The 22,497-nt window shown below is 37.9% G+C and overlaps 1 protein-coding gene across 3 annotated transcripts in view; it reads right to left on the bottom strand.

Annotated features, from left to right (window-relative positions):
• Positions 1-4,811: 4,811 nt before the first annotated feature.
• LOC122662397 overlaps positions 4,812-22,497 on the bottom strand; it is a 34,293-nt gene continuing 16,607 nt past the window's right edge. For 2 of the 3 annotated variants that reach the window (XM_043858018.1, XM_043858019.1), the window contains exons 3-16: positions 21,778-21,914; positions 21,591-21,701; positions 21,372-21,473; positions 21,061-21,169; positions 20,435-20,635; positions 18,924-19,092; positions 18,633-18,714; positions 18,451-18,544; positions 18,013-18,109; positions 16,240-16,333; positions 8,816-8,888; positions 5,784-5,957; positions 5,539-5,661; positions 4,812-5,194 (exon numbers count right to left, since the gene is read on the bottom strand). In XM_043858018.1, coding sequence (XP_043713953.1) covers positions 5,033-5,194; positions 5,539-5,661; positions 5,784-5,957; positions 8,816-8,888; positions 16,240-16,333; positions 18,013-18,109; positions 18,451-18,544; positions 18,633-18,714; positions 18,924-19,092; positions 20,435-20,635; positions 21,061-21,169; positions 21,372-21,473; positions 21,591-21,701; positions 21,778-21,914 — 1,728 coding nt within the window. In that variant the 3' untranslated portion in view covers positions 4,812-5,032. The remainder of the gene's footprint in view (positions 5,195-5,538; positions 5,662-5,783; positions 5,958-8,815; positions 8,889-16,239; positions 16,334-18,012; positions 18,110-18,450; positions 18,545-18,632; positions 18,715-18,923; positions 19,093-20,434; positions 20,636-21,060; positions 21,170-21,371; positions 21,474-21,590; positions 21,702-21,777; positions 21,915-22,497) is intronic. The other variant, XM_043858020.1, reaches the window with a different exon arrangement.

Raw genomic sequence — 22,497 nt, 5'->3', positions numbered from 1 at the left:
ACATGAGTTTTGGCCACTAGGCCAAGTGACTGACTGAATAAAAGCCTACTTAGCGCACGAGACTCCCATTACTGTGACGTCTAAGGAGGGTCATATGTTCGTAGTCTTATCCCCGTTTTATGAAGAGGTTATTTTCCAACTTGAACCCACGAGGTTGCAATAGAGCAATTTTATCATAACGCGAAGACCCACCATCCAAATGATTGAGTATGGCCAAAAAAATTGACATGTGGCAAATCCTAAAGTGGCCGGCTTTACCTATCTATATGGTTGGAATTAGCCACATCACCAACCATGTGGCCCAAACTAATCTAATGTTTTGCCACCTTTTGCCCAACATTAGGGATTTAAAAACTAACCAAATTAATAATAATATATCTATTAAATATAAAGTAATCTACATATAAAATATGTTTTTTGGGCAAATGGTTATGAAAGATGACTTTTTTCTTCTTAATCCGATAAGAATTCTTATCCTCTCAAGCTAATTCTTATCTAATCAGTGTTCTAGGTGGGGTTCATTGTCTGGTTTCTTTAAATCTTACAATTACAAGAACTATAGCAAAGCCAATAAGACCTAAGTTCCAAGGTACCATGTGCAATTTGCCATGAGGGGAAATGATGCACCAAGCACGTGAAACCTATATATCTTGCTTTAATAAAGGTGTCAAACGTTTACCTCAAACCGTTTGGCCCGGCCGGTTCAGACTGGACCGCATTGAGCCGAACCTTTGTCAGTTTGGTTTTATGAAACCATTAGAAAGTGAAACAAATCGGACCGACCGAATCCGCTAAAAAGCCGAGACCGGACTTATAATAACCCGATGCAAATTTGAAAATAAAAAAAAAAACAGAATTTTCCTATTGATTTCCTTATGTATACTAGTAAAATCAAAATGGGACCGAAACCTCCTTAGCAGTTTGGTTTCAGTTGGATAGTAACAGATCAAAATTGATTCAACCTCATCGAAATTGGACCAAACCGACCGATTGACACCCTTATGCTATATGCTATAATCCAAATATCTAAAACAACCCCCTCCCCCCCCCCCCTCCCACCAAAATTTGGCAAAAATTCATCGGGTAGGCCATGTTGATAAGCTTATCAGGGTGACTCACCAATTCGGAGCCAAATGGTCGGATGATGTGGCAATTTAGTATTTGGATAAATAGGTCTAGGATTGGATTACTCACATGTCAAACAAACACCTTCCCATATATTGTTATACATCTTTATATTTTTCAGTCTCGTTCGTGTATGTCCATGCGCCCTCTTATAATTCTTCGATTTTCATAGTTTTATTATGACATTTGGCAAACTCTGTTTGGACTGATACTTAATATCTACGTCAAGGACCTTGAGATCTACTTATCCACAAAATTTGAATTCCATCCAATCGATATCACATGGTTTTGTCCTCGATCACAAGATAACTTAGCCCTTTTATTTCTTTATTTATAAAACAGAGACCTTTTTCCTAATGTTTAGATATGGGGTTTTTGTTCATGTGGGGGACAAGTTATTTCCCAATCTAAGAGCAAGGAAAGGATGGGTCATGATTTGTACTTGCAATTATGTGCTGGAAAGCTCAAATTCTAAATTTGGGCTTTGTTGGCAAGAACAGAGGTTATCCCATTCTTCCTAAACCTGAGAAAGAGTTTGAATGTGAGGACCATTGGAGACAACATATACAATAGGAAGGCAATGGATTGAGAGAATCCAAATCAATATAACAAGAAGACAATGCCAAAATGAAAAGAAATGAGTGAGTGAAGTAGTTGTGTGATCATCACTGAATTGATTCTCTCTTTTTTTTTCCTCTTGCTTTTTCACTGTAACAAAAGCCTGTAAGTGAGAGATTCTGGATTTGATGTATTTTTACAAGGTACCCACTTTTTGAATCACTCCATTTGTTAGATATATATATAAAAATACCATTAACCCACATTTTCTTAATCCATATGACTTAAACCTTTATCTTCTACACATAAATATGTTTCTTTTCATCATCAGGAAGACCATGAGATCTTCTCATCATGTACTTTAAAAACCTTTCTTCTCTACCTTTTCTTCCTTTCTCCCATGTTATTATGATACAAAGGTGTGGGGCCTAGATGTGCTACCTTGTGAATGTATGGGTCAATGACTACTCATTTATTTGAGTATGTTCTTCTCCAGCTTTTTTAAAAGGGCTTAGAAGCTGTGAGAGAGAGAGAGAGAGAGAGTCTTTCATATTTCCATTGTCTCTCCATTGAAAAGACAGTGACTCATCTCTCCATAGTTCATGCATATTGATAGGGACAAGGGTAATTTACTATGAAGATGAAAGTGAAATATATATATATAGCCTTCTAACCACAAAAGTGACTCCAACTAGTCACTGGTCCTATCTCAATGATTACATGGATCTCTGCCCTCAGATTCACACTTATTTTCAAATTTTCTATAGCCTCGGATAGATAGATATAAAGTAAATATATATGGTCCTGTGACCACATGATCACTTTCAGTTATGTCTTAGAAGATCTTTGAACTGATAAGGGAGGACCCATGAGGAGGCAAAGTTTATTAAAACCCCTCATCAGGCAAAATCATACATACAAGCTTTAAGGAATATCCTTAGGAAAAGAAGACTCTCAAAGACCCTAATGAAGGTAAGAAATTGCTCATTTAAAAATGGCATGGGTAACAACATTCTCATATCTACTTACATGTATAAAAGAGCAGCGATCAAAGCAAGTCTAAAGAAGTTGAATGTCCTCACAATAGTGGCTATCTTTGACGGTGGCCGCCGGGAAGAAAAATCAGAGACACACTGAATCAGAATTTGACAATCTGAGTGAAATATCAAATGCCTCAAGCCAACTAAAGCAAAGCAAAGCAAAGGAAGAGATGGTTCACTGGCAACCAGAATAAGCTTTACATGGCCTCCTCAGACTACCCTTGAATTCTATTGCTTCTAAATCTCCCAAACAATGATAGCATGCACCAAGAAACTAATACATTGCTCTTTCTTTGTACCTTTCAATAATTGATATTGCACTTCTTTATACTAGACACGTGTACCCCAAAGCAAAGCTTCTTCTTTCCCTTTTTATAACCAAAAAATAGGGTTTACTTACCCAAAAAGAAGAAAAGAGGAGCTTAACTATTAAGCAAGCTAAAAGGTTTTGCTAAGGTTGGTATATTTTGTGATTTGACATGGTAATTAACAAGAGAATGGGGTTGGCAAACATATTTGTAGGTTGGTATGTTTGCAACTAGACAATGGGGTTGACTTAAGATTTTAAAAGATTGAAGTGGACAGGTTTCAAATTTCCTTTTTAGTGAATCAGGCCCATTAAGATGCTAATTCTAGTTAAGCCAACCAGTCTGGTTAAGTTTATAGAACCATTTCCAAATCTAATCAAATTTATAACTAAGATACCTAACCAATGAAGAGAAAGCTTGAGAGTTAATGATTTCTGTAGACATGAATTAGATCATTGTAAGTCTTATTTAATTAACACTAATCACATCACTTTTAAAACCGAAATTATGTTGGATAAGATGGATCATTTATTTTTTTTATTTCTTTTCTTGTAAAAGGGTATTTCCCTACCAAAGAAGAAGAGCAAGGCTTATTATTAATCTGGAGGTCCCACCCAAATCAAAAAAGTTGTAACACCTGAATTCAATCCATTCCATTCCAGGTGGTTACTCACTTGCTCTAATCTTCTTCTTTTTCTTTTTTCTCTTTCTTTCTTTCTTTGGTAATAATAGTTTACTTTAATAGAATACCCAGAACAAAATGATCAGCATACACTAACCTCAATCCATAAAGGTGGGAGTCCACCCATAAAGCTGTTTTTTGGGCTGCTTCCCACCATGCTGAGATAGAGTGAGCTTCTCAATTGTCCCTTCTAAGGGTATTATTTAATACATTCCAAATAAAAAATCAAAGTAAGTTAGAAATGTGTAAGAAATTACAAAACAAAATCCATTCCAATCAGGGAATAGGGACCAAATCGGTCACCACTGATTCCAATCCGATTCCATTCTGGATCGGCTAGAATAGGTAAAGAAAAGCTGTCTACAAGTGACTCTAAAATCCTATTTCACACCGTTTTGGATCAACTGGAATCAGGTTCGGTCAATCCGATCTCGATTACTCAACCCCTGTTGCAGATTTCTGTAATCTTCGTCCTGAAGAAGAACCACCAGCTAGCACCTGTTTTACTGCATAAGCTTCTGCATTTTCACATTGGCCGCTTTCTGCTGCTGTAAAGTTACCTGTGCTATCTCTAGTAACCTATCCATAACTTGCTTTTGATTATCAATGTTTCTAGTCTCCATGACATATTATATCAACTATTTCTTCAGGCACTTCTAAGGCCAATGCTCTTTTGATGGTATCCCTTTTTCACAGTAATTGTGTAGAATGAACAAGAATTTTCAGATTCCAAGACTTATTTCCGACTAGCAACGAAATGAAATTGCTTTCCAAGAACTTTTTCTCACGTTTCAGGCATTACTGAAGAAAATATACGACGATCAAACAGTAGGCAATAAACTCTGCCAGAGGTAATTTTGAAAAATTCTTCCAGAAAAAGAAGATAGCAGCACACAGAATAGACAACAGGGTATTATGGGAGGAAATTGTCATGGTGACCTTGGATGGAATAGATGAGTTGGGAATATCATCAGATATAGAGTTTCAGGATATAACCAATTTGGACGGTGCAAGTATTAAGATCTGCAGATGGGAGTTCCGCATTGGATCCTGTTAGGGTCAAAAGATAAAAATCTTGGGCATTGAGACTTCATCTTAGAGTCGTTTCTTAGAGAGCATTTACTGTTAGATTCCATATCTTAATTGATTTCTGTTTCTAATTTAGGCTTTCAGCTAACTGTTTACAAAAGAAACATCTAATGGTATACAAAAATTCCATTAAAAAATAAAGGAAAAAATATAACACTATAAAAGAGAACAGATAATCATTTTTACTCAAAAACTTAAATTCAGGACCTGCATGTGCAGAGTATCTATGTTCAGGACCGGCATGTGCAAAATATCTCACCCCGCATCATATCAATAGGCGTATGCTCAAGTGTGTATCGTTCAGGACCCAGATATACACCAGTCTTCTCCAAAAGGGCGAGCCCCTCATCTCTACCATATATTGAAGCATACAGCTTTAGGTACTCGATGTCCTACACAGCACAGAGAAACAGTAAAATATAGAACATTTCTTGCATCTTTTCCCTTGCTAAAAAGTAAGAACCATCAAGGGAAGTAGGCGAAAGAAGAGGTTTTCGTTACAAGGTGAAAAGAAAATCTCTTCATCCAAGGTGATTCGATGCTAATAACGAACTCCTAGAACAGTGAATCTCATCATTAATTCCCACCAATCGAAGGGTCAGATCCCTTAGATTAAGATCTCTCTCTTCAACATGGGTGAAGGAAAATTCAGTCCTACATAAAATGTAATAAATTGGCTTTTCTTTCGTATAAAATTGACAATGTGCCCAGCCTACTGGGAACTGCTAAGGAGTACCTGTAAGCCACTAAGAATGCGCTCTAGCCTAACTGAAGCAACCGGTTCGTGTGAAGAAGAAAATACTTCACCAGGATAAAACAAGACGCCATCACCTGGGGGAAGGCCACGTCTGAATCGTATCTGCATCAGACAATTTTTAGTGGAGATGAGGCAGTTCCTTAAGGTTGATTTATATACTTATAGGCTCTTCTTTTAATAAATTACTAATCAGAGATATATTAGGAGGGAAGCCAAGCATATACCTCTGCACTAGGAACCGTTGCCTTCTCGTAACAATTGGCACCCCAATAGAGGAACCCTGTGCCACCCTCTTTCCATACTCGCCACATTACTGCACGGTGTTGTGTACCCCGCATCCCAAGATGCCAGTTAGGTTGGGGATCGGATGGGCCCATGCACACGTATGTCCACCATTCCTGTAGGAAAGAAACTCACTTCCCTCAGATATGTACATCGTACACGCTTGCACAGATTTAGAAAATGCAAGCGTGAAGATGCATGCATTTACACTTGCAACAAGCAAAATGTATCAAAAAGCAGGTAACTGTTGTACCTAAGAGATGAACAACAGTTGGGGAAGAAAGAGTAGTACCATTTGAAAGGCATGCTGACTTCAATCAGAACACCAATCAATACGTATCTCAATACCATGCATAATCAAATAAAAAAGCAACCATTTTTAAATAACAAAAGCAGTGGATTTCCAACAATGGTTAGGAATCCACTTAACAGACACACTGGCCATCTATCCCCACAGATCCCAATGTCTGAAACCATTCACATGAGGGCACACTCAACACATAATCCTAAGCAAGTTGATTGAACTGAAGATCGGATAAAAAGATCTGTAGGACACACAAAAACAAGCATAACATAAACATATATATATGTACTTTTTCTTTCTTAAATTCACAATTTTAAAATCTGATGTCCCCATGCACAAGTTTAGAACTAGCAACGTAAATATGCAAAGAAAACCCTGTTACTAATTTTCTGTCCCGCAATATTACATGCGAATTGAAAAGAGTCATTCTGTTGGAATACTGTTGTAAGGGTATGATGGGACTATCATGTAATATGGGTACTCTAAGCATACATTCTGATTTCTGATATGTAAGGGCATGCTTGTAACTTCAAAATTTAGAGATAACATAGAATTGAGTGGGGTTGATACTCCTCTAACTCATTCTCCCGAACTCTTTTCTTCTCTCCTCTCTACTCTTCTCCTCCTCCTCTCTTCTAGTTCTGGTTCAACCCAACCGACAGCAACTGTAACTTGGTATCAGAGCTTCAGGACAACAGGTTTGAGAGTCGACTTGGGAAGCTGCTTTTGTTCCCCTTCACTCTAGAAGCCTAATGGAACATAAGGTTCCGGAGAAGAGAGTAACATGTAAGATTCAAAAATGAGGATCTAAAGTTCACCGTAGGAGAAGATGTTAGTGGGATTTGGAGGTGCAAAGCACAGATCAATAGAGAGAAGCTCACCCGAAAAGAGTAGGGCAGCTCTGGGAACAAGCTCATCTCTCCCTCTGCCTCTGCAACCTCAATATCCTGTGACATTTTCTACTGCAAGAATCGTGAAATTTTTCTGTTTTTCATGCTTGGAGAATGTTATATTGGTTATTAGATGATTCTATGTAATGAACCAGCCTATTCCATTGAATGATCGGCTCATTAATGATACCCTTAGCAGTGAGTTGATACCAGATTCTGTTTCTACCAATGAAGATGTTGATACTGCTATTCCAAATGGACAAGGTGGACATCTTCAGCCAGCTCAGCAAATAAGAAGAAGCGCCAGATCAAGGAGAGAGCCGAACTGGACAAGAGATTACAATATGGCTTAGCAAGTTAGTGGGTTCCAGCTGGGATTCTGTAAGTGAGTTAGTGGGTGGGATATTGTTAGAAAAGCTTCTAGAATTCTTGATTGTTAGTAGTGAGTCATAAATAGGGAGATTGTATTCGATGAAAGCATGAAAATGAATAAAAGTTCTATTCTCTTCCTTCTTCTTTCCAGGAGTTACTGAAACTCGAATTCAGAATTTAACCTTCTATTTGTACTTCATTACAATCTATTTGCCAAGCAATGATGTTTGAAGATTGAAAAGTGTAGCAGTTTTTATTTCTACATGGAAATTTTTATCAGGTAGTAAGTTCTCTATGTTTATGGTACATTTTGTTATCTGTACTTAAGTATTCTATTGTTGGGAAAAAGATTGGGTTGAGTGTGAACTCCCCAACTGGTTAGGGTATCTAACTGACTAGCCAGCTCCCGTCGTGTACTCATAGACAATGTCTGAAATCAGTGGACCAATGAAATCTTCATCTGGTGGTACAAGTTATGTTAACCCCAGCTTGTTTGCTCCAGAGAGAAAACACCTAGATATCTTTTGTTAAGTTGGATAACAAGTATCTAGTCTGTGCTTACTCTGAAATTATCTTTGAGAAGCCGTGGAAAGTTGGGATACATAATGAAGAAATCAAGGCTTCAAGGCTCTAAGTCCCACTTATCCTACATACCAGAAAAAGGAGAAGGAGAACTCAACAATGATGACCTGGGTGATCTTTTCCATGAAACCCTACATACCAGAAAAAGGAGACGGAGAACTCAACAATGATGACCTGGGTGATCTTTTCCATGAAACCTGAAATAGGTAGACGATGGTTGATGAGGAAATCCACAGCCTAAGTACATCTGGATAGTGTTCAGAAGACATTTGACCAAGTAGGTGACTCAGCCAAAGTCTATCTACTCCATGTCTAAAACTAAAATAAAACGGAACTCTACCAATAAGACTGCCCAAAGTAAAACAATATATTACAAGATAAATCAAGTAAATAAACTACTACCAGAATTTATTAGAACAAAATCCCGGGTTGGACCGGATCCTACTGGGCTTGGGTTTCCAAACCCGGTTTTGTTGGTCCAACCACTCCAGTGCCACTGCATGAAATGGCCATTACCTAGTGCTAGTCCTGCCAATGCAGGGGTCCTTGGAGGGGTGAGTTCTTGAGTCAGTCCTAACCTTTGGCAAATTTGCGTAAAGTGGCCACCCTCAAGACTCGAAGTTGGGCATATGCCCTGGTTCAACTAACAGTATTTAAGAAGCCAGGGTAGGTGCTTTCTACTGTTTCTCACTTACAGGAGGGAAAATGTCAAGAGCCTGACATGAAAATATGTGCGTAAATAAATACCCTAGGATAAAAAAAAGCAAAACACAGCATTTGTGAAAAGAACAGGGATAAAGGGCAAAATATTTCAAAGAAAGTTTACCTCACCAATCTCTGGTTGTAATTCGGCAATGATATCTTTGGCCAAGTCCTCTCGGTTACCAAAAACCCACTCACTGCAAAGGGAAAAGGAGTATATCATCTTGTTGTAGAGGCAGATGACTGTTTTAGCTAGTATTTTAGTTTTAGCATATTAGCCTCTCCCCAAGTGAGAGAATTGACTTCCCAAGCAAGACTAACTTAAAAAGATGCATCTAATAAGGCGAACAAACAAAAACCATCTCAGATATAATAAATATTCAAAAAACTGACGCATTCATTAAAGAAAAGTATAAGATATTAAAAAATGCAACTCCCAGGGCTTCCTCAAGCAAGGAAAGTTCTTCACAAAAAATTCTTGAAAGAGGGGTGATTTTTTTTTTTGGGATAAGTAAAGTAGAAAGATTTATCAATAAGAGAGAATTTACAAGTTTAACCGAAACCATTCAAGAAATAGAATGAAAATAACCTGAGATGTACAAGCATAGCCCTCTCCCTCAAAAAAAAAAAAATAAAATAAAATAAAAAAAGGACAGAACTGGACAGAAGATAATCACAAGATGAACAAACCACGTTACCCCCCACCCCTCTCCAAAGACAACTTTTTTTTTTTTTTTTTTGGGGTGGGGTGGGGTGGTGGGGGAATTGCACCTACCTAAGCTACTAGAGCAAATTGCACCTTGAAGCAACAATTTCCTCAATTCCACGAGGAAAGATTTCCTCCCTAATCCAACAGCTTTCTCACCTCCTGCCAAGTGTTCTTTCTTTCCCTCTCCTTGGGATAGATTCCTTGGACTGCCTAGTGGGAGTTTTCTTCTTTGGAATTTCTGTTTGCTTCTGATTTTTTAATTATAATATTATATACTCTGAAAAACTTTGTGCATATAGTTGTCTCAAACAGGAAAAACAAAATTAGAAAGATCACTCACCTCTACAGCATCTTGAATCACTTTCTCAATAGGTCAAACTTCACTACCACCTTCAACAGATTCCAAATACCTGACCATTTCATCCAAACAATCATGGACGACCAATGGTGGTGGTTGAACATTCACATCTCCAGGATCTTGCAACTCAAGAGCAACAGTAATATTATCATTCTTGGAATTCTGACGTACAGAAGGAAAATTCTGAAGGACTGTTGACATTGGAACACAACATGATGAAGGCAGAGGGTACATTAAACTCTCCTACTAGAGCTCCCCCCCACTTTGACATAGATAGAACCAAAAGACAGCCATTTAGAGTATAGTAACTCTTTGATATTTCAAGGCAGGGCCCCTAAAGTACCCACGTTTTCCTCAATATCTATCTATATCCATCAGACCAAGTAACACAATCGTATTAATTGAACCACTGATCCCACATAAATCATTACCTAAATCTCCTAACATTTGGACCATATGCATCAAAACCAGTCTATTTCCTCCAATAATACCAACATCTGCAGGAAAAAAGCAAATTTAAATTTAAATTTAGATCCACAAAGGGAATATTCTTATAACCAACTCCCCCAAATGAGTTCCCTACCCAAGTAAACCCAATGTTTAAAGTATCGCACCGTCTCATCTCGGCCGATACGTATCGGTATTGCAGAGTATTAATACAATACAATGAGATATCTCTCTTTTAAAAAAAAAAAATATGGTATTGACAGTATCGCATTGTATCGGCCGATACGACGCGATATGATACTATACAATCGATACATACCGATACGATTGATTTAGGGGTTGAAAAAAAATTAAGTATCGGTACGTATCACATTCATGGAACGAGGTCTCGGTAATATCTCGTTTTTTTTAAGGTCTGAGACGAAACCTTATACGAAATAAATAATAAATAAAAAAAGACATCAAATCGACCTAGATTTCGTGTCTCGGTCGGGATCTTGGTTCGAGATCTCAGTTTGACCGAAACCAGACCAAACCTAGTTATAAAAGGCCCGTATCTCAACTGAGATCAGTCGAGATTTCAATAGGTCTCGGTAATTTCGGTGGGAAAAGCTGTGGACTTCCAAAAAATTGATCTCTCTTCCCATTTTTTTGACGGAAAATCGCCGGATTACTCCAAGAAACTTGTGGAAACATCGATCTAAAACAAGATTGCAGTGATTTAAAGAAGATTGATGTATTTACATTCCTAATGCTTACTTAAGTTGTTTTAGATTAAGTGTATGCTTTCTACTACTAAATTATGTGTAGAATAGGGCTTATTAGAGAGTGTGTGTACGTTGTAGCCTACCAACCTAGGGTCCGAAGTCAAACTCCTATTTGGACTTTGATTTTTCAAAATTTGATAGTGCCACTATGTTTAAATGGCCTAAAATAGGTTGTATACGAAGATTCATGACCTAATTACTAGGTCAAAAACCCACCAAAACCAAGCAACGAGCTCAACCAAAAAAAAAAAATGCACCAACTCGCCGAGATCTCGGCCCAACTCGATTTTCTACCTGGCCAAAACCCGGTCCAAACCGAGACCTTGAACCATGATCGCATTGTATAGGCCGATACGGTGCAATACATTGCGATACGCACATTAAAAGGCACATGTGACTTCAGAATCGTGATTCCATAAACCAGAAAGCATCAACAGCACCTGGACTAGCAAGTTTTCACCCAAAACTTCAATTTTGTGACATCTTTCAAATTTCATGCTTGGGGTTTTGATTCCTTGCTGAAAAACGAATCAAATCAAGGAAACAAACTGCACATTGGTTGAATCAAGGAAACAAACAGCAGTATTGCTTATTTATATTGTTTTTGCTCCAAAAGTGTATTTCTATGCGTATCTTGACCATTTCCATGTGACTCTGTAGTGTGTGTGATTTGTAACTCTGATACAATATGATACGTCTCTTAAAATATGTTGGATTGTATGGGCCAGAATACCATGGGGGTATTCTGGACTTTTTCCCTTTTTATTATTCTCTTTACTATGTACAGCCGACTCATTATTAGAGTCAGCTATGATGGGGCAATTCTGTCCATGTAATGTTTTATTCTTTATTATAAATATACAGCTTGGGATCAGTCTTTGATCATCCAAGCATTCAGCTCTAGTTTTATTCCTGTTAACAAAATAATCCCACCAATACGATACACGATATTGATACTTTAACCTTGGATTTTGCAACCACGAGAATGTCTAGAATGAAATCTGACTGCTAATTCTAGAGCTTGATTTGTAAACTAAGATGTAATCACTGAGAGACAAAATTCCAGCAACTAGAATATGAATAAGAACTGGACAGAAAACCAGAAACTACTAACTTGAATAAATGATAAACAGACTAGAAGAACGGAGGAATAAAAAAAAAGATATGGACCAAGCATCTTACCTGGACCCGGTTCTCGGTATGGGTTTCCAAATAGGTTTGGGATGGTTCAAGGTAGTGCACTTGCATCAATTCCCTAGTGTTGAGAAAAAACTCGTGAGAATGGAAGAATTAAAAGCTCACGAGCGCATGTAAAAAGGATGTAGGATGCACAAGTTTCCGTCACGATCAACGATGCCTTTTCGGTCTTCCAACCATTCTCAACCCAATTTAATAATGCGCCGAGGAGAATCAAACACTTCAAAATATGAACAGTCCAATAATAAGAAACTGAGAATTCAACAAATACATAACCCTCAGAGTGAATAATGATCTGGTCGTTCTTTGATAACATTTCTACCACAGATTGCGAGACAAAATTGTTGTTTTGCCCTTCATCAATAAACAACATAGCAAGCTTTCCATTGGGCAATCAAACTCTAAACTTGAACACAAAAGAATCCACAACCAGACTTGTAAGTGGAATTTCTATGGGCCCACAAATAAGAGGATGCTCAAATCGAGGGAATAATGGCAAACAGTAAATAAATAGAAATTTATGACATTAATGGTAGAATTGTAGTTATGGGAAGTTTAAATAAGAAAAACAAGGTAACAAATGGGTTGGAGGACAACTTGAAAGTTAATAAAAAAAAAGGGACAATTAAGAATATGGGTAGAGGGGGTAATTCTGGAAAAAGGAAAAAAAAAACTTAAAAACTTAAAAGAAAATAGGACGTAAGGGGGAGGGCACTATGGGAATAATGGGGTGGAAAAGGGCACTAAACGTAATAGAGGGGCAGACGACTTCGACTGGGAGTCTGCTGCCTCTGGAAAACCAGAGAAGAAACTTAGGAGGCCAGCAGGGACTTCAACTTCGATTAGGAGTGCGAACCAGCGGTCACTGTGAGAAGTTGGGTCACCTTCGACTTCCGGAGAGTGAGAAGGGAACTGCGACGTTGGAAACCAGGTATGATTCTTCCTCTTCTTTTTTTTTTGCTTCTCTTCTTCTATCTTCTTCTCTTTTTCTTTTTTCACTCGATGAAGTCCTAAGAGGGGAAGGGGAGATGGTGGGTTGGGGTTTACTGTGGTTCTTCTTTTTTTTTTTTTTTTTTGAGGGGGGGGGGGGGGCGGTAACCAAGAAGGTTACCTGTGGGAATCAGAGGGAGGGGTTTTTTATGGGAATTGACGGGATGAGGCTGGTTACTAGAATCAAAGGAAGGGGTTAGGGTAGGGTTTCAGCGAAGGGATAGGGCTGGCGGGTGATAATGCAAGGGGAGGTGTTGTGTGTTGACTGCTCTGTTCTAAACAGTGTCGCTTTTTTTCTTTTTTCTTTTTTTATAAACTGCTGGTAGATACTGCAGAACAACAACGGGAAAAAGAGATTAGGGAAGAAGAAGAGGTGAGAGAGATTGGCAACGAAGGGAATGAAAGAGGTTGATGGGGAAGGAGACGGATCCTTCGGCTCCGATACCAAATTGGTGGTGGGCTGGATTGGGGGAGAAGGGGAATTTGGGAAGAAATTAGAGTTGCAGAGGGAGAGAAGAAATCGCACAAGAAGAGAGGGGGGGGGTTGAGAGCTCACACAGACGCACACAGCCCGCAGGCTACTCCAACCATAACTGAACTATTCCATTCTATTCAATCTATTCTCACGTTGGTTACAATGCAAGTATTTAAAGGGGAAAAACAAAGATAAAAACCAATGATTCAACGGCTACTGGTTAGATTCTAAAACTGAAACTGAAATAATTTGCTATCTATCTCTTACGTATCCTACACAAATTAAAAGATTACATAATACTTTCCCAAATAAAATAAACTTCCTAAAATCCTACTAGAATAAAATCCGTATTTGGACCTGGTTCTCGGTCTGGGTTTCCAAACGGGTTTGGGTCAGTCCAAGGTAGTGCACCTGCATCATTATCATCTCACCAAGGGTTGCACTGCATCCCACAGCAGTATTTGAATCTCACAGAACATATGGAGGCAAAGCCAATTTTATTCAACTTGTAAAAACCATGGGGGCTTATGAAACCTTACAATACTTATATAGAAACTGAAATAAGAAAGAAATAGGAAACTTTCCAATGTAGGAATAGGTGTCCCACATGACTAAAACTCTTTCTTATCTAATTAGTTGGAAGTCAGAATAGGTGTCCCACATGATTAAAACTCCATCCAAAGTAAGAATAGGAGTTCTATTCATACAAAACTTATCCATCCTGAACAAACCAGGAAATAACAATAATAACATAATAAATAAACAACCCAAACTGCACTAAGAAAGTAAATCCCGTATTCCTACCTTCAACCCATATTTTAGGCCCAGTAAAGTGGTATATTTCCACTAAAATAAGCCCATCCGTGTTTTATCTGTGTCAGTTTCAGTAGGTTCTTCTAGGTAAAATATCATTAAATATGCTGAAGTTGCACAACATACTGATGAGATCAGCCCGTTCCTTGGCTGATGAGCTATCAAGGGGTTGGGCAGTTAGACAGTCTAGGCAACCTCCGGTAGTTGTTTTTTTTTTTTTATGAAAAGGAAAAACTTTATAACTAAGAAATAAACAGAGTATTTACCCTTCTGTAGTTGTATATATATATATATATATATATAGAGAGAGAGAGAGAGAGAGAGAGAGAGAAAGAGTTTTCTGTCCGGGAGCATGGCTCTTTTGCCAGCGTGGGGGCCAATGGGAGTGCACGCAGAAACATCAACAGGGGTGGGATTCCCCCCCCCCCCCCCATTCCCTTTCAGTTTTTCCCAATGAGTTGGAAGCAATTTAGGATGGCCTAGAAGAGACTTCAAGTAGAGATTATAAGGATCGCCACACAATCAGATTCAAGAAACTGGGTTGAATACATAACAGGAAGAAAGCAGGCTCTTTGGCAGACTTGGTTCGTCCTTAGTGAGATTGGTAGAAAGCTTGCTCTGTTACAGGATTGGTTGGTCAAGTTTGTTCACAAAGAAGCCAATCGGCTGGCAGTCTCCTATCGAAATTTCAGGGTAGCATTGGTAGGGTTTGCTACAATATGGATGATGCACCCAATGAGATTCAGCAATATATAGTAGGGAACTCAGGTCACGTAGATATCCCAGGTGTAAACAGGGGGGTTTCACCCTTGCTTCCCCCCCTCCCCCTCCTCCCCCACAACAGGTAGTTTTAATTTTTATTGATATAAATATAGTTCCTTCCTCTTCCAAGGAAAAAATGACGATAAAGATCTACCAGAGTTTGCAACTAAATTTAACCCTACAGAACAGGTTAGGGAAGGAGGGATTGATTAATAGAGTATCCATCTTTTGGGAAGACCTGTCCCAAACATAGTTCAAAAACTCGCCAAAATTACGTAAATTTCGATACGTCCGAGACAAACCAGGAGGCGAAACCCAAAATCAGCACTGTTTCGACGAAATTTCGGACATTTCGGCTGTGCGAAACTCAAGGAAAAATATACTGTTTTGGCGAAATTTCGGTATTTAGCTCAAACAGCGTAGCAATATGGGGGCATGAGGATCAGAGAGTAAGCAATTCTTTAATTCACCGTCTCAAGAAGATATTTATTCACCACTATTGTATCTGCATAGCTTTCATGAGATGGAAATTCAACCAAAAACAATATTTGTAAAAGCAAAACAGCCACAAATCAAGGCCTGCCAACTGATAGTCCAAACGTTTTAACGGTCTAACTCCTGTTCTGACCACACAAAAAATGGGGGGAAACACTAAAAGAGACAAAGCAGCAACAACAATCATCAGTTGTCCGGAAGCCAGGCTGCTGGCTGTAAGTGATCTGAACAATTTGACCACCATCTCAATCGCCAACCAACAATGCTTAGAACAGTGGGAAAAAGATAATCAAGCAGTGCATAGAAATGAACAATTGGAAGCGCTTAGATATAATCAAGCAGGTAGTCTGATAATCAAAGAAATAAATAATAGTGCATAACAACAAAAAGCTTTCTTCCATTTATTTTCCTCAAATTTCAATTCCAAATTCCCTTGCAACAAGAGCGTACAAAATCAAATTCAAATTAATGTATCTCTCTTAAAGAAAACAAGAATCGCTAACAAATAGAATTGTGAAAATGGCAAAAAAAGTACCTTGTGCAATATATTTGAGTATGTGGCCGCAGGAAACTTGGAACTTTTACAAAAGCCTCAAAAGCAGTAGGTGCAAGAGGTGCATCACTTGGCCCTACATGGAAGAAGAGACCCGTCTGAGCATACCAGAAAAAGTAACTCCAGTATCAGATCATTGCTAAACAGGAAACATCCCACAACTAAGGTACACACCTAAAAACCCAAAAAGTAAACAATCAAAAAATAAACAAAAATAAAGCCTCAACTAAACTTATAGTGAGAGACAACATATCCAGTCAATCCAGAAAGAGCATGCAACGTTGGCACCTAATTAGGGGAGGGCCGGTTCAGAGGAGAGAGGAAGCTGGGAAAAGTCAGAGTTGCAGGGGGAGAGAGGAGAAATCGCATAAGAAAGGGGGGGGGGGGGGGAGAAGTGTGCACACGCACACAACCCTTAGGCTAATCAAACAATAAACTCAATTCGTTCTTCAAATCTATTCAATGATGGGGAGTTACACCATATATAAAGAGAAATAAAAGAATCCTAAAAATAAAGACTAACTTTCTAACTAGGAAACTAATTCAAATAAGGAAACTAAGAACAATTGGGAAACTAAATACCCTACGTAGCTAACTTCTAAAATAAAGAGAATAAAATAAACTAAAAGACATTATTTCCCCAAATAACACAAATTCCTAAAATCCTAGGTGCCATTGCCCAAGAGCAAGATTGGAAGTCAGTGCTCTTGATTTAGTAAAGGAAACTCACGGATGCAACTAGTATGGCTTTTGTGAAGTCTACGAAAGGCAAACATTTTTTACAAACACAACAAGAAGTCAACAACAACTAAACCTTGTCCCAACCATGGTACAAAATTTCACGAAATATCGCCGAAATTTCGGTATATTTCGGTAATTTCGACACTACCGAGACGAGATGGGCTTCCGAAATGAAAAAAGTTCAAATTTCGGCGAAATTTCGGTATATTTCGTAGAAATACTGTGTATTGAGTAGTATATTTCGGTACATTTCGGTAAATTTCGTAGAAATACTGTGTATTGAGTATTGAACTATTGACTATTATGAAGTTTATGAATTATGACTTATGCACTTATGACTTTATGAGTTTAAACTAAAGGCTACATTTGACTTTATTTTTGTTTCATTACTTTGTTTAAATTTCTTATTATGTCTTTTAGTACTTAAACAATATGTATTTAACTATTTTATACAACAGGGTCCGAACATATACAGTCAATCAAAGGTGCAAACCCAAAACACCAGTTTGAGTTCATTTTTTTTGCAATATGAAGGTTTAAATGTGTTTATTTAGCTTAAATAAGGGTGTCCATGAAGTATCAGGCCTAGATATGGCCAAATACCCACCGAGATGGACTCCCGAAATATTGCAGAAAAAATGCAATATTTCGGCGAAATTTCGCCAAATTTCGGATATTTCGGATATCTCGGTAGGCCCGAGATACCGATATATCGCGAGATATAGTACTATGCTCCCAACTAAGCCTTTTTTACAAACTATCTACATTAATTTGACAATAAATGCCAGTATACTTATCATGCAACCAAGCTAGCCTTTTGGTTATGCAAATCAAAAGATGGTAAATAGAATTCATGCTTCAAAACCCCTTGCACATGCATCACATGGATGCTATATGTGCAAGGATCCTAAGGGTTCAATAAATTTCAGTCAGCCAAAGAGAGGTTTGAAGTTCAAAAGAAAGGGGGAGGGTACTGGTGCTTATAGTTAGACACATATGGTAGAAGATTCTTACCAGAGTAATAAGTAGTTAAAACACGGGCATCAGGAGCATACGTCCGTATCTCATTTGACAAGTTGCGTACAGAATTATAATTATCCAGGTTCAATGGCTGAAGAAAGTTGTACAAGTTAGATCATCAAGAAAAACATAAAATGACAGATTTAGAGTTGGAAGGTTTTGCATAGTCCCTCCCCCCCCCCCTCCCCCCTCCCCCCTCTTTTTTATTTTTTACATGCTATAGCAATGAAGTAAAAAGTATCAAAAAGGTACAATCAGAAAGAATCACCAAAAAAAACAGTACATTGGTTCAATTTTCTGGGTAACATTAATTGTCAATCAAACCAAGAAGCCACAGAAACTTCTCCCAGGTATTGTGGTCACAAGCACAAGGTCATGGATACAACATAAAAAGAACCCTTTAGGGGGCAATGTGCTACAGCATGCTCATACCTCGTCCCACAGGTAGAAATAAGCTTTCTTCCAGTGAGTTTTTGTCTTCAAGATATCGACTTCCTTCCTCAAGACATCCTTTGCTGAATCACTACTGTTACATGTCAACAAACCGATGGTAGCTCATCAAGATTCATAAAAATAAATATCATACAGTATTGTGTGTGCATGTAATTGCATACCCAGATAGTACTGGAGCATATGGCACCGCATATGCTGCTAATCTTGGGTCCGAATAATATTCTTCTGCTTTTGGGTGATCAGCTACAGAAGCACCAAAAAAAAAATTATGGCAAAAAGAGAATACAACTGAATACGTATGTAGACAGTCCAGAACAATAATGTCTAAGGCAGCATGAGTTCACATTATTATCAGAAGCTTCTAATGAGCAGAAAAACCAATGCCTATCATTATATCAATAAAGTAGTGTGAAAGTCAACCATCTTAAAGTAGAACTCTTTCACCTACTCACCAGGCCATGGGCAGGTGTATGCCAAGACACGCATGCCATCACCCCATCTGCAAAAGTATGGACTAATTCTATATTGAAGAAGCCACTTGAAGTGCTCATCCAATGCTTCATACCACTCATCACTACCATGTCTCGCACCGAAACGATCCTCGATCACAGTTTCAGATATCTTAAAGTTCGTTAAAGAAACAGACACAAGCACCTTTTTTTAACTAATAGACAGATATACATTATGACCCTCTCCAGATCCTGCAGTGGAGGGAGCCTCGTAGGGTACGCCCTTTTTTTAGACAGATATCCTGGACAATTCATCTTTAGAGATAAGATAATCGATGCAGTGATAATCATCATAATGTGTCTGAGAAACAGCATATGTACTAAGAATCCAGAAGACTGACAGTGGCCTCCAACAAGAAATAATTCAAGCAGTATCAACAGGAACCAATGGGGATAATGCATAATTATAGTCCTCATCCAACAGCATATTAATGGACAAATTTTGTCAGATGGAGACAAAAGTAATGGGAGAATGAAACTTCCTAAATCTGCATCTGTTTTCCATGACCACTATAGTGCCCAGCCTTGTTAATATTGCCACTGATATGGAAAGGACATCGGGTCAAGAAGACTGACTGGAATTTCCTAGTCTTCTACTAGTTGCAATCATGAGATTGACTCATTCAAGACCTAAAGTAGAAAGAAAGCTCCTCTATCTTTCACTATCAACATAAAGAACACAAATTTGTTCTTGTCAGTATCTTTTCATGAGATATTATTTCTTTATCCAATGAGTTTCCCTTTCTTTTACACAATTTAGTAGTCTTATGAAGATACCATTGTAAATCAACCCAGGTCTTGATCTATATAATGAAATTCATTTATAGTTTATAAGTTATGAAAATTTCTGTTAGTTATTTTCGAATCAGAGGTAACTGTTAAGGCTGTTAGTTATTTTGGTATCAGAGCTAATTGTAGAAGTTTGGGGAGACTTAACATTTCATTTATGTAGGACCCAGGCATGGGTTGATTACAACTGTATCTTCATAAGACTGCAACCACCAAAAAACCCTGACAGAGGAAAAATACTTCAATCGAGAAGGCACAATACATGGACAGAACATTTATACACATAGAGGTGGAATTCTTTTCATGAATGGAAAAGATATAGGAGCAGTCTTTCTATTTTGGATCATGCATGAATCTATCTCCCAATTGCAAGTCATAACTGGAAGAGATCAGTCAGTCTTCAACCAGAATTCCCTCCCTTATCAGCCACCTCGTTATCTCCCATGATGACCCATGAACTCCAAATAGCCTGTGTAATCCAGATTACACATGTGGATGCACAAACATATAGATGTAGAACTACTAGTTCAAATAACCTATCTGCAAACATTAACTAACAAAATTTCAGTTAAATGATCTACTTGTGTAATATATAACTTTATGCAGCATCCCTAGTAAACGTTTTTAATTCCTTTTGAATCAATAAATTTAACGATAAAAGATACACCAAATACAGCTGGAAGTGACGGTGTCCGAGGAAGAACAAAGTCCCAAACAGTCACACTTAATCTCAAATTCACTGAAAGGCTTGTGAAAGCATCTTCTTCCATCATATCCATTGGCCCATTGTCTGAAGAGATATCAGTAAATGTTGGAGACAGAATAACTCTCCTTAAAGCTGTACTTATAGATTTCAATCTTTCACCCTATAAAAAGAAGAACATTACTCCTTTCAGCAACCAATAATACCCAAGTACCTGAATACATGATTAGCAGATCTCAGACAACACTCAAAAAGATGGGATACTTAATTTGGCAAGATACACACATTTTGCTTGCGGCATCTCTAACTATTCGGTTAGCATCTTTCACTTAATGAATCATGCGTCTTCTTGGGATTGAGAAGCAAACATTTTTCGCTCTAAAAAAACTGCTCCACAAGAGCAAAGGGAGGGAAATCAAAGTATCACTCCCATAGATAAAATTTTGCTTGAAAAACACTCTTAGAGAATTTTAAGAGATTGCAGGTGATTGCTTTGGAAAAATAGAGTGACAGCAGATTCCCTTAGTTAGAAAACCCAAGGTCCAATAAGAAATCATAAGTTTAAAAATCAATAGTTTCCAAACCCACCACATTTTCCACGGGTTTGTGTTCTATAGATTCCACAACATCAAGACAGTTCTTGAGTTCTCCAAATATCTGATGTTTCTCGTCTTTCGCCAGGAATGGTGCCGAAGTCCTGCAAGTAGAAAGATTGCATAGAAGTAAAAACCCCAAGCATACATAAGTGGATGGATGAACTATGAAGAGAAGCATAAAGACCTTCTTAACAGATGTTAACCTTGAAATTTCAAAATTCTATGAAACCATTAACAAAAAAAATAATTTAACAGCTTCATGGTACACAATAGAACTAATATTTAACTAAAGTAGAGTATCACTCTGCTTCTGCCTTCACAGCTGTAATGAAGAACTCTCCTTCATATTGACCAGGGGGTTGTTCAGTAGGAACATCAATTGAAACCCAAATTGCTGTTGTTTCTCTGCAATAAAGAAGCTGTCTTCATTAGTATCAGCAAAAAAACACAGTTCAGTAGAACTCAACTCATCTAAATGGTAATACTACAACAAGAATTCTCAGACCATCACTTGAACAGTACCCAGGGAATAGGGTGATTTGACTGACTGGCAGATCAAGGGGTACAAGAGCATCAGGCACACCTAAGATTGGAACCACACGCCGCATAATCACTGATTGTCCAACAACCAACCTGCCAATAGACACAATCAGCGATTCTATGAAGGGAGATAACAAAAATAAAAATAATGAACCCCCAAGAAACTAACCTCTCACCAGAAGTAGAGCATAGATCAGTACAGCGAACTAGTACAATCCCTGCAATACCAGGACGGCCCCAAGAAACTTTGGGGCGTACAGCAATTTGAATGCTTTCCCTCTCATTTCTAGCTGCCAGTAGAGATATCTACAAGGCAAATCAAACTACTAAAGCTTGAAACCATAGACAAAGAAGAAAAAACTTACAATAAACAGAAAGAAGTTTATAAAGGAAAAGGACAAAACTTTACACTGTAACACTGTATATCGTACTATTTTGTATTTTCATCAAGAGTCTTCAGCTTTTACATGCTTACTATATTACGACCCCCACCCAACAATCCTCTACAGTCCACCCTCCCCTCTTTGAGTACCAAGTGGCAGGTCACCTGTGTATGAAATATCTTTTTGTTTGTTCCTTAAGCATTTTCATGACTAAAATAACCTTTTAAGATCTTTAGTTTTGTCGTATTTAAACCCACACATTTAACTACGAATGTTTACTGAATTTGGTACTGATGAGAAAAAATTGATTCTCACGTTTTTCTCCTTAAAAACTTTAATTTCTCAAAATTAATTAAATTTAGAATCTAAAAGAGAAACGTATGGGTCTTACATTTAATATTTCAGTCCCTACATTCTGTTGGCCCTACCTTCCTAACATTCCCGTCAACTTATATGTTTCCTAATATAAGTGTATCCATTGATAATTTACAATAAAAAAAAAACAA

Source organism: Telopea speciosissima, chromosome 5 (assembly GCF_018873765.1).
Source record: "Telopea speciosissima isolate NSW1024214 ecotype Mountain lineage chromosome 5, Tspe_v1, whole genome shotgun sequence".
Taxonomy (NCBI): domain Eukaryota; kingdom Viridiplantae; phylum Streptophyta; class Magnoliopsida; order Proteales; family Proteaceae; genus Telopea; species Telopea speciosissima.
This window is presented reverse-complemented; position numbering and strand designations above follow the sequence as displayed.